This window comes from Giraffa tippelskirchi, chromosome 11 (assembly GCF_054371585.1).
Source record: "Giraffa tippelskirchi isolate mGirTip1 chromosome 11, T2T-mGirTip1v1.2.pri, whole genome shotgun sequence".
Lineage (NCBI taxonomy): Eukaryota > Metazoa > Chordata > Mammalia > Artiodactyla > Giraffidae > Giraffa > Giraffa tippelskirchi.
The window spans coordinates 19,387,767-19,401,300 of NC_137285.1; the positions used below are offsets into that span (position 1 = coordinate 19,387,767).

Below are 13,534 nucleotides of genomic sequence, written 5' to 3' on the forward strand. Positions count from 1 at the left end.
CCAATGCATAAAAGGGAAAGTGAAGGTGAAGTTGCTCAGTCGTGTCCGACTCGTAGCGACCCCATGGACTGCAGCCTACCAGGCTCCTCCGTCCATGGAATTTTCCAGGCAAGAGGACTGAAGTGGGCTGTCATTGCCTTCTCCCCCACTCTTGAGTTTCAGGTTTTTTGGAGGGGGTTTTGAAATTTTTATTTTGTTTATTTATTTATTTTTGGGTGTGCTGGGTCTTCAGTGCAGCATGCTGGCTTTCTCTAGTTGCAGCACGTGGGGGCTTCTTGCAGAGCACAGGCTCTAGGGTGTGCAGGCTCAATAGTTGTGGCTCATGGGCTTCTCTAGTTGTGCTGTGCAGGCTTAGTTGCCTCTTGGCATAGGGATCTTAGTTCCCTGACCAGGCGTTGAACTTGAGTTCCCTGCATTGGAAGGTGAATTCTTAACCACCAGAGCACTTGGGAAGTCCCAAGTTTAAGTTTTCTCAGCCATAGAATAGGGATCTTAGTATTTACCCATAGGGTTATGATGAGGTTCAAATGCTTACTTAGGTTTTTATGAGAATTAACTGAGATAATTCACATAAAGCTCTTAGTACACTACTGGTCATGTCTAGTGAGGACTCAGTGGAAATGATTTACATAACTCTCTGCGATCTGGATTACCTTTTGGTTATCTAAGTGTTACCTTCTTTAATGCTTTTTTTTTTTTTTAATATTTGTTTTTATTTATTTGGCTACACCAGGTCTTAGTTTTGGCATTCTTTAGTTGCAGTATGTGGGATCTTGTTCCCTGACCAGGGATTGAACCCAGGCCTCCTGCATTGGGAGCACAGAGTCTTACCCACTGGACCACCAGGAAAGTCCTAATGCTTATTCTTGAACTGCATGAATATTCACTTTTTTCTTTTTTTAGCATACAGCATAAGATTTCATCAACAAGTGTTATTTTGCTTCAGGTTTCTTGATGTGGCATGTTTATATTACAGCTTGTTTACAAAGTAAAATCAAATGATATATTGGAGAAACTAGCTTTGAGTTCTCCAGACACCAGTGAGCAGACTGAATGGCAAAAACTTATAAATGAAGCTAAGGAAAATCTACATAAAATCCAGGTATGTTTTCCCTGTCGTATACTAGAATATTCAGATTGATGGACTGATCAGCATTGCATTGCCTTACCATGTCTGGCATTTATGCAACAGGATGATGAGTTTGTGATGAATTACTGCTTGGAGGCTCAGTGGATAACCTATGAAACCACCCAGGAAATGCTAAATTATGCCAAAACCAGGGTAAGTTTTTCTAATGTTTGTCCATGTTACTTTGTCTTATGCAAAAAAAATAATTTCCAAAAAGCTGAATTGTTTTTCCATCAGTGATCTTTTTAAAGTGCATTTTTAATTTTTTTTTTTTGCTGTTCCAAATGATGCCATTTTTTTGCTATAGATTGTTCTTCTCACTGATCTTTGTTGCTAGTTATATTCCTTAAAATCAAGGTGTAACAAATGGGCAGAATATGAGCTGTTTTCATAAAATGCATTATTTTTAAGACATATAATTTCTTTATTCATCTCAGAGTTCAGTGCAATTTAATTTTTAAAAATGATTTTTTACTTTAATTCACAGAATGGAGAACCTGATATAGCCAGTATTCTAATCATGTTTCTTATTCATCTTAGCTTTTGAAGAAAGAAGATAAAACTGTTCTTGTCTATTCTGATGGCTTAAAAGAGGTAATTGCATTAGATTTATAGGTTAATTTGGGGATGAATGTACTAATAGAATATGCTTTTGAATTCAAGATAGGTCTGTACTTTTTCAAGAGCAAGTTACTTTAATACATTTTTCCTTATTGCAAAATGGGAATAATAATAGTACTTAAGGATCATTTTGAAATCACATAAGATATTTCCTCTAAGTATTTTTGCATAGTGATTGCTACCTCAAATAATTATAAATTGTAATGATAGTTATGATGGTGTCAAAAAACATATATGTGTGTACATATACATATACATCTTCCTAGACTTACTATGGGGTTAAGTCCTGACCAACCAACCCATCATTAAGCTGAAAATATCATAAGTCAAAAATACATTGAAGGGACTTTCCTGGCAGTCCAGTGGTTAAGACTCCATGCTCCCAATGCAGGGGGCACAGCTTCCATCCCTGCTCGGGTAACTAAGATCCTGCATGCTGCATGCAGGTAAAAAAAAAATACATATAATACACCCAACCAACTGAACATCATAGTTTGGCCTCGCCTACATTAAATGTGCTCAGAGACTTAACATTAGCTAGAGTTGGGCAAAATCATCTGACTCAAGGCCTACTTTATAATAAAGTGTCAAACAGCTCATGTAATTTATTGAATACTGTACTGAAAGTGAAAACACAACATGGTTGAAAGGGTATCAGTTGTTTGGGATTATGTGGCTGAAGGGGAGCTAAAGCTTCTTAATTCTTCCCAGCATCACAAAAAAGTATTGTCTTATATATTGTCATTAACACAGGAAGAGATCAAAATTTGAAGTGTGGTTTCTATTGAATGCATATTGATTTTCCACCATCATAAAGTCAAAAAATCTTAAGCTGAATCATTGCATGTCAGGGGCCATCTATATAATTTTTCACTCTTATCTCAAAGTAAATGTTTAGTATAATCCAGCTAGATTTTACCAGAAAGTCATATTTATAAATCAGTGGGAAAACTAATTGATTTTGAGAGACACTTTTCCTGCTAAGGATTAGGTACTTCCTACATCATCCATTGGGATTGAAACATCTGGAAGGCAGATTTAAAGGCATGGTTCATATACAAATATCTTCCTCTTTGCAGTTTTATTGCAATGACTGTGATTGGAAATGTTTCCATCAGTCCAAGTTTTATGTTTTGTGCTAAATAAAGGCAGTCATATTTATGGGTATTGACCTGTAATACAGGATAAAAGGAGAATATGTGCAAGACTTCTAAAACAGAATGCCTAATTTTGGGTGTTTTTTATTTTAATGTTATTGCACACAATATTCAGACTGTCGGGTTGTTTCTTTTTAGGTACTAAGGGCTCATGCAAAATTGACTACTTTTTATGGAGCATTTGGACCAGAAAAATTCAGGTGTGTACATTCCCCATTTTTAATTTAAGTTTGGACTGTCATAAAAGATACAGCACTGCTTTGAATGAATTTATTTCTAGGGAGTGAATGATGGAAAACATTATCTTTCCTGCTAGACTTTAGGCACTTCCTACATCATCCAGGTAAGGCAGACCACCTTACCTGCCTCCTGAGAAATCTCTATGCAGATCAATAGTTAGTTAGAAAGCAATAGTTAGAACCAGATATGGAACAACGGACTGGTCTCAAATTGGGAAAGGAGTCCTCAAGGCTGTATCGTGTTACCCTGCTTATTTAACTTATGTGCAGAGTACATCATGTGAAATACTGGGCTGGATGAAGCATAAGCTGGGATCAAGATTGCCGGGAGAAATATCAGTAACCTCAGATATGCAGATGACACCACCCTTCTGGCAGAAAGTGAAGAATTAAAGAGCCTCTTGATGAAAGTGAAAGAGGAGAGTGAAAAAGTTGGCTTAAAGCTCAACATTCAGAAAACTAAGCTCATAGCATCCGGTCCCATCACTTCATGGCAAATAGATGGGGAAACAATGGTAACAGTGAGAGACTATTTTTTTGGGCTCCAAAATCACTGCAGATGGTGACTGCAGCCATGAAATCAAAAGACTCTTGCTCCTTGGAAGAAAAGTTATGACCAACCTAGACAGCATATTAAAAAGCAGAGACATTATTTTTCTGACAAAGGTCCGTCCAATCAAAGCTAAGGTTTTTCCAGTAGTTATGTATGGATGTGAGAGTTGGACTATAAAGAAAGCTGAACGCTGAAGAATTGATGCTTTTGAACTGTGGTGTTGGAGAAGACTCTTGAGAGTCCCTTGACGTGCAGGGAGATCAAACCAGTCAATCCTAAAGGAAATCAGTCTCTGAGTATTCACTGGAAGGACTGATGCTGAAGCTGAAACTCCAATACTTTGGCCACCTGATGTGAAGAACTGACTCATTGGAAAAGATTCTGATGCTGGGAAAGACTGAAGGCAGGAGGAGAAGGGGATGACAGAGGATGAGACCGTTGGATGGCATCACTGACTCAATGGACATGAGTTTGAGCAAGCTCCGGGAGTTGGTGATGGACAGGGAGGCCTGGTGTGCTGCAGTCCATGGGGTCGCAAAGAATCAGACATGACTGAGCGACTGGCCTGACTGAACTGAGATCATCCATTGGAATTGAAACGTTTGGAAGGCAGATCTTTTTTGGAAGGCAGATTTAAAGGCACATACCTTTGGCCTTAGCAATTCACTTTTGGAAATTAATTCTATTAGATACACTAACATGTGCACCAAGAATATCATTTATAAATATGCAATATAGCTACTTCAAAGATAAGTTTATTTATCGTGATAAACTAACAACGAAGGAGGCTTTATTTTTTTTCCTTGTGGCTCTTCAGTTATCCCGATACTATCATTAAACATTCTCCCTTTTCAGTGCTGACTGAAAATATTACCTTAATTACATGTTAAAATTCTCATGTGTATTTAAGTTTCTGGAATATAATTGTGTTCACTTGATCTCATCTCGATTCATTCACCAGTATCCAGTAGTTTTAATTAATGTAGCTTTAAAGTGTCCTATTAACTGGTAGACTAGTCCCACTATGCTTATTTCCCAGAATTTGGAGGATTACTCTTTTCTGTATGAAAGAGTCAGAATCAGCTTATTCGGTTTTTTAAAAATCTTATTTTTATGGATTTAATATTTTTTTGTAAATGGGAATGTGCTGAACCTAAGATCAGTTTGGAGAGAACTCCTATGTACAATATCAAATCTTCATATTTAACGACAGTATGTGTCTTCCTTGGAGGAGGAAGTGGCAACCCATTCCAGTATTCTTGCCTGGGAAATCCCATGGACAGAGGAGCCTGGTGGGCTGCAATTCATGGGATCACAGAGTTGGACACAACTTAGCAACCGAGCCCACACGCATGTGTCTTCCTACTCATTCTATTCTTTTCTTATATTCCTGAGTGATAGCTACTCAGTTGTCTTTATATAGATTTTGTATACTTTATGTTAATTTTGTTCTTTCTTCCTACTATTATAAATGGAACTTTATCATATTCTCAAAAGAATATAGAAGCTATTGATTTTTTTAAATTACTTTTAAATCAGTTAACGTATTGAACTCCTTTTTTTTTTGCTTATAGTAATATTTCAGTTAATCTTTCTTTTTCCAAGTATATTATTATATATGCAAATAATGATAATTTTTCCTCATTTTTTCCTCATTTCTTGCCCAGTTTCATTGACTGATACTTGTAGAACATTATTAAATAATGGTGGTAAACAGACATCCTTCTGTTATTCCTGATGTTAGTGAAAATGCTTATTTTGTCGTATTCAATCGGGACACAGGCTTGTAGAGTTTTGTCTTTTTGTCATTTTAAGGAAGTATTCGTCTTGTATTTCTGAGCTTTAATTAGGACTGGGTAGTCACTACAGCATTATTGATTATAGCAAAAGACTGGAAATAACCCTAAGGTTCACCTGTGGGGGGTCTAGTTAGATTATAGTAAATCCATGCCGTGGAATCATATGTAGTCCTTAAAAAGAATAATAACTATATTTGCTCATTTGGTATAAGTGCCAAGATAATATAAAGTGAATTTTTTCAAGTATAAACAATATATATTAAAAATTCATTGAAATCATTCATTTAAAATTTAAAATGGTTGCTTGAATATGTAGTGATTATTTCAGAAAGGACCTACAAGAAGAGCTATGCCTTCTGGGGGAGGGAAATACAGGAATTCTATAGGTCTGGATAAGAAGGAGACTAACTGTATAATCTTTGGTATTTTTTTATTTTAACTCTTTGAGAAAACTAGTTAAAATGCATAATGATATCCACTTGTGTAACCTTAATATATATTTTTAAACTATTAGCTTCTTTCCTCTCTTTGACTTTGCAGTGGTAGTTCTTGGATTGAATTTCTGAATAATGAAGATGACCTTAAGGATATTTTTTTACAGCTAAGAGAAGGAAACCTTGTTTGTGCACAGTACCTCTGGCTGAGACATCGGGTAATTTCTTTCGCAATTTTTTCTGAATGGCTTTGTAGTTCCCTAGAGATGTGATTGAATCAGTGTTGGAAACAAATGAAGTGGCAGGAGTGACTGGGCAATGGGGCATTTTCAGACTGATAAAATAGAGAAAACCATCCTCTGATGATATTAATATTAACTCAGAGGAAATATGATGATAAAATAGGAACTTATGTTGTCTCATCATTCAGAGTCTAGTTGGCTCCTAAACTTAGCTCAAGAGGTAACATTCTATTAAACAGTTTATTGACACAGATTATTCATACCTTCTGTGTTAATGGTGGAAAGGGTAGTCCTATTGAAGCTCAGATAGTGATAAAGGGTTGCCTATTACAGTTGCTGCTCTAAATCACCTGAATAGTGATAAAGAATATTAGGTCCGAAGAGCAGGATCTGGGTGTGAGGCTGTTAAAGACACATGCTTGTTAGGGTTTATACTGTCACCTTCAGTTAAGCTTTCCTTAGAATGGCATCCCTGCCAGTTCCTCTGCCTCGATTTATTAACTCGTACTCGCTGCCGTGAGGTTTCATGGAATTTGGCTACCAACTCGAATCATTTGCTTTAAGGGTCATTATTAAATCAGTAAAATATTTCTTGAAATGACTTCCTAATAAGTCTTTCCCTCTTGGGAGGCTCTCAGTTTAAATTCGTCAGATAAATCTTAGTTTCTCACTCTATGATTTAGGCAAACTTTGAAAGCAGATTTGATGTGAAAATGCTTGAGAACTTGCTCAACTCAATTTCTACACCAGTCTCTCTACAAAAGCTTTGTCCGTGGCTTAAAAATGATGTGATCCCATTTGTGAGAAAGACTGTACCTACAGGACAGGTAAGTTGCTGTCAGTGTTTCCACTCTGGATGATTCAATTTTATTTTTTACTTTATATTGTTAAAGATTAAGTCATGCTAACACCAGGTAGTTCATTTTAGTATCTCCTTTGAAAGATTATCATGGAGGTTTTAAATGATTTCAGTGATTATCTGTTTGTATTTTATATAATGTATCTATTTCAGAAAATTCTTGCAAAATGGTTGGAACAAGCAGCCAGGAACCTTGAACTAACTGATAAGGTAATACCAGTATACTTAGTAAAGAGACATTTCAAATACTCCCCATTTTATTTTCAAAATAAAAACATTATTTTTAATGGTCTCTAATTTTTTTTTTAAAGGCAAACTGGCCAGAAAATGGGCTTCAACTGGCAGAGGTATTTTTTACAGCAGAAAAACCAGATGAGTTGGGATTGGCATCCTGTTGGAGTTGGAGTTCCTTGGTATGATACAAAAAGAAATTTTTAGTAATAAAACATTTGATTCTTTACCATCTCAGCCTCCAGGGAAGCCCAATTAAAAAAATATTTAATTTATATTAAAGAGTTTGTCTCTGTAGTTAGACATATCTGCCTCTTACATTTTCTTTCTGTGTGTTCTTTTGTTGTGTACATTTACAATCCGCAAAAAGGAAAATTAGCTTTTTTTCTTCCTGATGTTTCTGTCACAGCTTCAACCTGTCCTAATGCACTGTTTTTCTTTATTGAACCAAAGGGAAACAATATATAAACATACTCCTAAGTAGACTAACTGGGATTTTATGCGTTAGTAGCATTTCATAGTCCTTTAAAAGGACAAAACTTAATAATACATTAGGATTAGTTTTTAAAGGCTGTATCAATCAGGTTTATTTAAACTAGTAAACTACTTCTAATTTTGATTGCCTTTCTTAGACATTCCAACAGTCATAATGGCTTAAGAATCAAAGAATTTTTTAAAGGATCAAATTGAAAAAAGTCTGGAACTTTCTGACTGACCAAAAAAATAGTGACACTAGAAAGAGAACTAATAGCAGGAATATTGATGTCACATATAGTGTTAGTTTGAGATTAATGAACTGAATTTATTATTTGCTTTCTGAATTTCTTAAGTTTATTTATTTTCCCCTTCGTATTTCTGAAAACTAGAAAGCATTCATTGTATTAAAAAAAAAAAAGTGCATTCTTGTATTTTAAGAAATGTTTGTTGGGGGTACCATAATTTAGTTTATAAACTAACTTTGAGACATCTCAATATATAATCTCAACTCTGAGGTATAAAGTACTTAAGGACCAGAAGGTATGACTTTTTGGAACATATGTACATTATGAAATTACACTTATTCCTTAATCCTCCTACCTTCTGATAATAGCAGTTTCTTGTTATTATTTATATTTAGTGATGATTATATACTATTAAGAATAAAATAAGAATTTTTTCTGTAGGCTGCAAGCAGTATATTGATATCATATAATCTTTATATGTTATAATGTATAAAGTATATTGATCATTATATATGTTTTTCCACAAGAGAGCTTTTCCTCTTCCTCTTTTCCCTAATTGCCTTTTATCAATTGAAAATTCTGTTTCTTGTATATAGCTTTAGGAAATGTCATAGCTTTATATCTGGTTTTAATCTATAGCCTTATACCTATGTGGTTGGAACATTGAGGACCATCTAAATGATGTTTGTGTACCTAAGTATATTTGGGGTTCTGAAAAAATATTACACTGTATTAATAGTTTTTTCTAATTTTTAAGAAAAAAAATTCAGATTTCTATTGGATTCTGATCTGTTAATTTGTACTAGTTAATTTTAGTTAGACTTACATAAAATTTAAAGGCATACGTTATAGGTATGCTCTTACTTGTCTTTCCCTCACGCTTTTATTTCATATCCATAACAACTTCATACTTTTGTTTTATAAGGATAATCAAAACACAGAGGAAGTGTGTCAGTTAAGGACTTTGGTAAATAACCTTCGAGAGTTAATCACACTGCATAGGAAATACAACTGCAAACTGGCCCTCTCTGATTTTGAGAAGGTAGGTAAAAGTCTAGATTTATCAGAATTATTTTACCACAGTCAACATGACTAGAGTTTGCATTTATGCCATGTTTATCTTGACATCCAGGAGAACACAACCACCATTGTATTCCGAATGTTTGATAAAGTGCTAGCCCCCGAGCTTATTCCTTCCATCTTCCAGAAGTTTGTAAGGGTTTACATGCATGAACATGGCTTACAGGAGGAGGAACTTCTCCTTTTGTACATAGAGGTAACTTCTTTTTTTCCTGGATCTGTGCAGCGTGTCGTTGTATTGAATGTTTAACTCTTTGAGGAATGTGGATACTTAGCATTAGGATTTGTGCAGCATATTGTTGTTTAGAATGTGAGTTAACTCTGCTACTAATTGACTGGTAACCTTGACACAATGGGATAATATTAGGACTTTCTGCAAATGGTTGTTGTGAAATAATACACGTATAAACAAAGTTTTCTGTGCCATGTAAAACTGAAGACCAAGGTTTTGGCAATTTTGCACTGTTGACCATTGTTCATCATTCATAGCTAAGTAGAAGTTTTTGGTTTTTTACATATCCATAAAAGCTGTTTATCTGTATTTATTTGTGTGAGTGGGGTGGTTTTGTTTCCTTGTTTTCTAGTGAGTTTTAAATTTAAACAAAATGTTTGTCTCATTTTAGGATTTACTGAAGAGATGTAGCTCAAAGTTCACCTCACTCTTTGATACAGCCTGGGAAGCAAAAGCCATGGCAGTAATAGGATGTTTATCTGACACAGATGTAAGTAAATAGTGATCATATAGGTTTTTCTTTTGAGCATTGCATCCTCTCTTAAAAGTTTTTTTCTGGTCACAAAAGCAGCAGATATTTTTTGCTGTTCACCTGAAACTGCCACAACATTGTTAGTTGGCTATATTCCCCAGTACAAAATAAAAAGTTTAATGTTTGAAAAAAATAAATATTAAAAAGCAAAACCAAGAAAAAGCAATATATATTTATTAGGAAGAATTTGCATAATATGAAAAAGAGAATAAAAAGAAAATAAAATCAAAATCACCCATGATTCTTTTTTCTCATGAAAATAAAAAGTGAAGTCTTCTCATTCACACCTGCAGAAATACCACGTGGACATTTGAATGCATGTATTTCCAGCATTTCTATGGTCTTACAAACATACAGTTTTTAATATATTTATCATATACCTTTATTTTGACTTCACACTGTTTTTAGTCATTATTGTAAAATGTGAATAAAATCCTAAAAAACATTTTTAAACACAGAGACTTTAGAAAATAATAGAGCTATATGACTTAATATGTGTAAATATTGGAAGAAATACATGGTTTTGCCATCAGAAGATGAAATATTTTCAAGTTTCCATACCGTAGATGCAAGGCCCCTGCTGTAGATTAGGCAGCATCATTAATTTTCATGAAACGTAAATCCGAGGGCTATTCACTGTTAGTGTGTGTGTGTCTTTGTAGCTCATATTTGATGCTGTGCTCAAGATAATGTATGCCGCAGTGGTTCCCTGGAGTGCAGCTGTGGAGCAGCTGGTGAAACAGCACCTAGAGATGGACCATCCCAAGTAAGATTACAGTCTCCTGATCCACTTTTTTGGTGTTGGATAAACTATGTTTTGAGATGAAATTAACATTTTTTTCTATCCTTTACTGTATCTCTTAGTATTTCATAACAAAGACAGTCTATGTTAATATCAATAAATTTACTTTTAGGGTCAAGCTATTACAGGAAAGTTATAAACTAATGGAGATGAAAAAGCTTTTACGAGGCTATGGAATAAGGGAGGTGAATCTCTTAAACAAGGAAATAATGGTAAGTCCAAGAATTGAAGAATCTTTTAACACCTTTGTTCCATTTCTAGAACACCATGGGAAATGTGACTGGGTTTTACATTGTTAAAGATTCATATACCTAGGTTCTTGACTACTTTCCTTTTGTTAGATAGGATGTTAACAAGAGTGTTTGGTTATTAAAACAGTGAAGACAACAGATAAATTAAGGAGCTAAAGAAGCAGATTACATCATAATGTTGTGTACCTTAAATATATATAATTTTTACTTATCAATTAAACCTCAGTAAAGCTAAAGTGAAAGTGAAAGTGAAGTCGCTCAGTCATGTCCGACGCTTTGCGACCCCATGGACTGTAGCCTACCAGTCTCCGTCTATGGGATTTTCCAGGCAAGAATACTGGAGTGGGTTGCCATTTCCTTCTCCAGGAGATCTTCCCCACCCAGGGATCGAGCCCAGGTCTCCCGCATTGTAGACAGACGCTTTACCATCTGAGCCACCAGGGAAGTCTCTTCCAATAAAGCTAAGCGGAACAAAAAAAAAGTGAAAGGATTGTCATTAAATTCAGAATACAAATTGTTTTAATTCTTCATACAGTTTAGTTTTTGCTACATTGTTTTAATTACATAAGCATGACTTCTGGGTTCTCTGAGATTTCATAACAAAGAAATATGAATGGTCTCTATTTCAGAGGGTGGTCAGATACATTCTCAAACAAGATGTTCCATCTTCTTTAGAAGATGCTTTGAAGGTGGCTGAAGCCTATATGTTGCCTAAAGATGAAATCTACAGTCTAAGGATTATTGACCTGATTGATAGAGAACAGGTGTGAAAGTTTTATATTATTCTTACTTTTATCCATATATGGTTTCTTTGTTTTGAGTTTTTAAAGATTTAACTATCAAATTATACAAATAGACAAGCATAAGGTAAAGTTATACTAACATTAGGCATTAGATTGGCCTCTATCTATAGTTTGTTTGTTTTTTTTTTAAGTATTTTGTGAGTACCTAAAGAGCTTTCATAGTCTTTGGTAGTTAACAAAACTTAGCTCATGTTTTATATATGCTATAGGACCCTTTGTTCCCAGAATAGAACATGGGTTTTATTTTTGTATTCTTAAGTGTCTTTATATAGTTCTAAAACTATTAGGCATACCCAAGAATTACAAAGTACAGAGGGTAGTATTTTGATTTAATTTTTTTGTTTTCTGTCATCTGAAATGGAATTTTCAGATTTTTAAACCATGGAATCATAATCTGTTTTTCAAAATGATATCATTTTATCTTTAAATAATAAAGTTAAGAGGTAAATCCAAATCATTCCTTGCCAGTACCAGCTGTTTTTTCTTCCTTTCAAATTCTGATTGTAGGGTGAAGACTGTGTCCTTCTTTTGAAGTCTTTGCCTCCTGTTGAAGCTAAGACAACTGCAGAAAGAGTAATCATATGGGCACGACTGGCATTACAAGAAGAACCAGATACTTCTAATGAGGTGAGATTTTTACCACATAAAATGAAGATAAATCCAGTTTTTATGGCTATTTATCAGTAGGATAGAAAAGACAGACTCACAGGTAAGAGTATTTGTCCTTCTCACTGGTACAGTGGCATAATATGAAAATTCCTGTTTACTATGTCAAAAATTTATCATATAGAAATAAAAAACAAATATGGCTGCCTTGGAGCAGTGCCTCTGCACCCACACTGAGTAATCTAGGATCTGCAGATCAGAAGGAATAATTGAAGCACCTGTTGGACATAAAGTTTTCCCTAATGCCTTAAAGTGTAAACAATGTTTTACATTGCATGGGGCATAGTCATTACTCTCAAGTAGTGTCAGCCACAGAAACAGTGTATATCTAATCTGAGAACAGAACCTTGAAATTCAGAAGCAGTTACCAGAAAGCCAATACAAGATAGACAGATAAGGGACCAAAAACCTAATTTACCCAGGGGAGTTGAGGTTTTTAAACCTTTGGAGATACTTAACTTCCCAGTCTCTCTCAGTGGTTCACTTCAATCTTTTTCTTTTTTTCCCATTGCAACCATTTTTTGTTTTTTTAGAGGTGGGGCCTACTCCTGGTCTTAGTTGCAGCATGTGGGATCTAGTTCCCTGACCAGGGATGGAACCCAAGCCCCCCTTGCATTGGGAGCATAGAGTCTTAGCCTCTGGACCACCAGGGAGTCTCCACTTCAGTCATTTTTTACCTCTAAGGAAATGAATTTTTTAAACACCTAAAATTTATTATCTTCTTATTGTCCACTAAGCATTAAAGTACTTCAAATGGATTATCCATTTCTTCCTCACAATAAAGCAGTGAACATAGTTGTGAAGGAGGCCCTGTTGTTAGCTCCTTACTGATTGCGTTTAGAAACTAAAATTTTAAAATTAGTGGCTTTCCCAAGGGTATTTGGAAAGTGGCAGCACCTCATTTCAAACTCTGATAATCGTCTGTGTTCTCAATCACCAGCTTCAACTACAACCCATGATTGAAATGTTTAAGTACTTCATATGAACCCGACCCTTACTAAGCCTTTTACATATATCATCTCTTTAAATTAAAGCTTTTCCCTCATTGGTTTTTCTTATCTTTAAAAAAAAAAAGGTTTTGTTTTTTTTTTTTGTCTTGAAGATAATGATTATTTCTTAGACTTCTGATTTCTGTACTAAACAAGTTCAGTTCTTTTTAACTTTTCCAGAGATCTTTTTCCA

General features: G+C 34.9%; 1 protein-coding gene across 10 annotated transcripts in view; it reads left to right on the plus strand.

The window, feature by feature from the left end:
• Positions 1 to 13,534, plus strand: part of KNTC1 (kinetochore associated 1) — an 84,288-nt gene that overhangs the window by 34,707 nt on the left and 36,047 nt on the right. For all 10 annotated transcript variants that reach the window (XM_081540179.1, XM_081540171.1, XM_081540170.1 and 7 more), the window contains 15 exons: positions 977 to 1,102; positions 1,193 to 1,282; positions 1,670 to 1,723; positions 3,046 to 3,107; positions 6,039 to 6,150; positions 6,858 to 7,001; positions 7,187 to 7,243; positions 7,345 to 7,446; positions 8,912 to 9,028; positions 9,119 to 9,262; positions 9,690 to 9,788; positions 10,493 to 10,596; positions 10,745 to 10,844; positions 11,513 to 11,647; positions 12,194 to 12,313. In XM_081540179.1, coding sequence (XP_081396305.1) covers positions 977 to 1,102; positions 1,193 to 1,282; positions 1,670 to 1,723; positions 3,046 to 3,107; positions 6,039 to 6,150; positions 6,858 to 7,001; positions 7,187 to 7,243; positions 7,345 to 7,446; positions 8,912 to 9,028; positions 9,119 to 9,262; positions 9,690 to 9,788; positions 10,493 to 10,596; positions 10,745 to 10,844; positions 11,513 to 11,647; positions 12,194 to 12,313 — 1,566 coding nt within the window. The remainder of the gene's footprint in view (positions 1 to 976; positions 1,103 to 1,192; positions 1,283 to 1,669; positions 1,724 to 3,045; positions 3,108 to 6,038; positions 6,151 to 6,857; positions 7,002 to 7,186; positions 7,244 to 7,344; positions 7,447 to 8,911; positions 9,029 to 9,118; positions 9,263 to 9,689; positions 9,789 to 10,492; positions 10,597 to 10,744; positions 10,845 to 11,512; positions 11,648 to 12,193; positions 12,314 to 13,534) is intronic.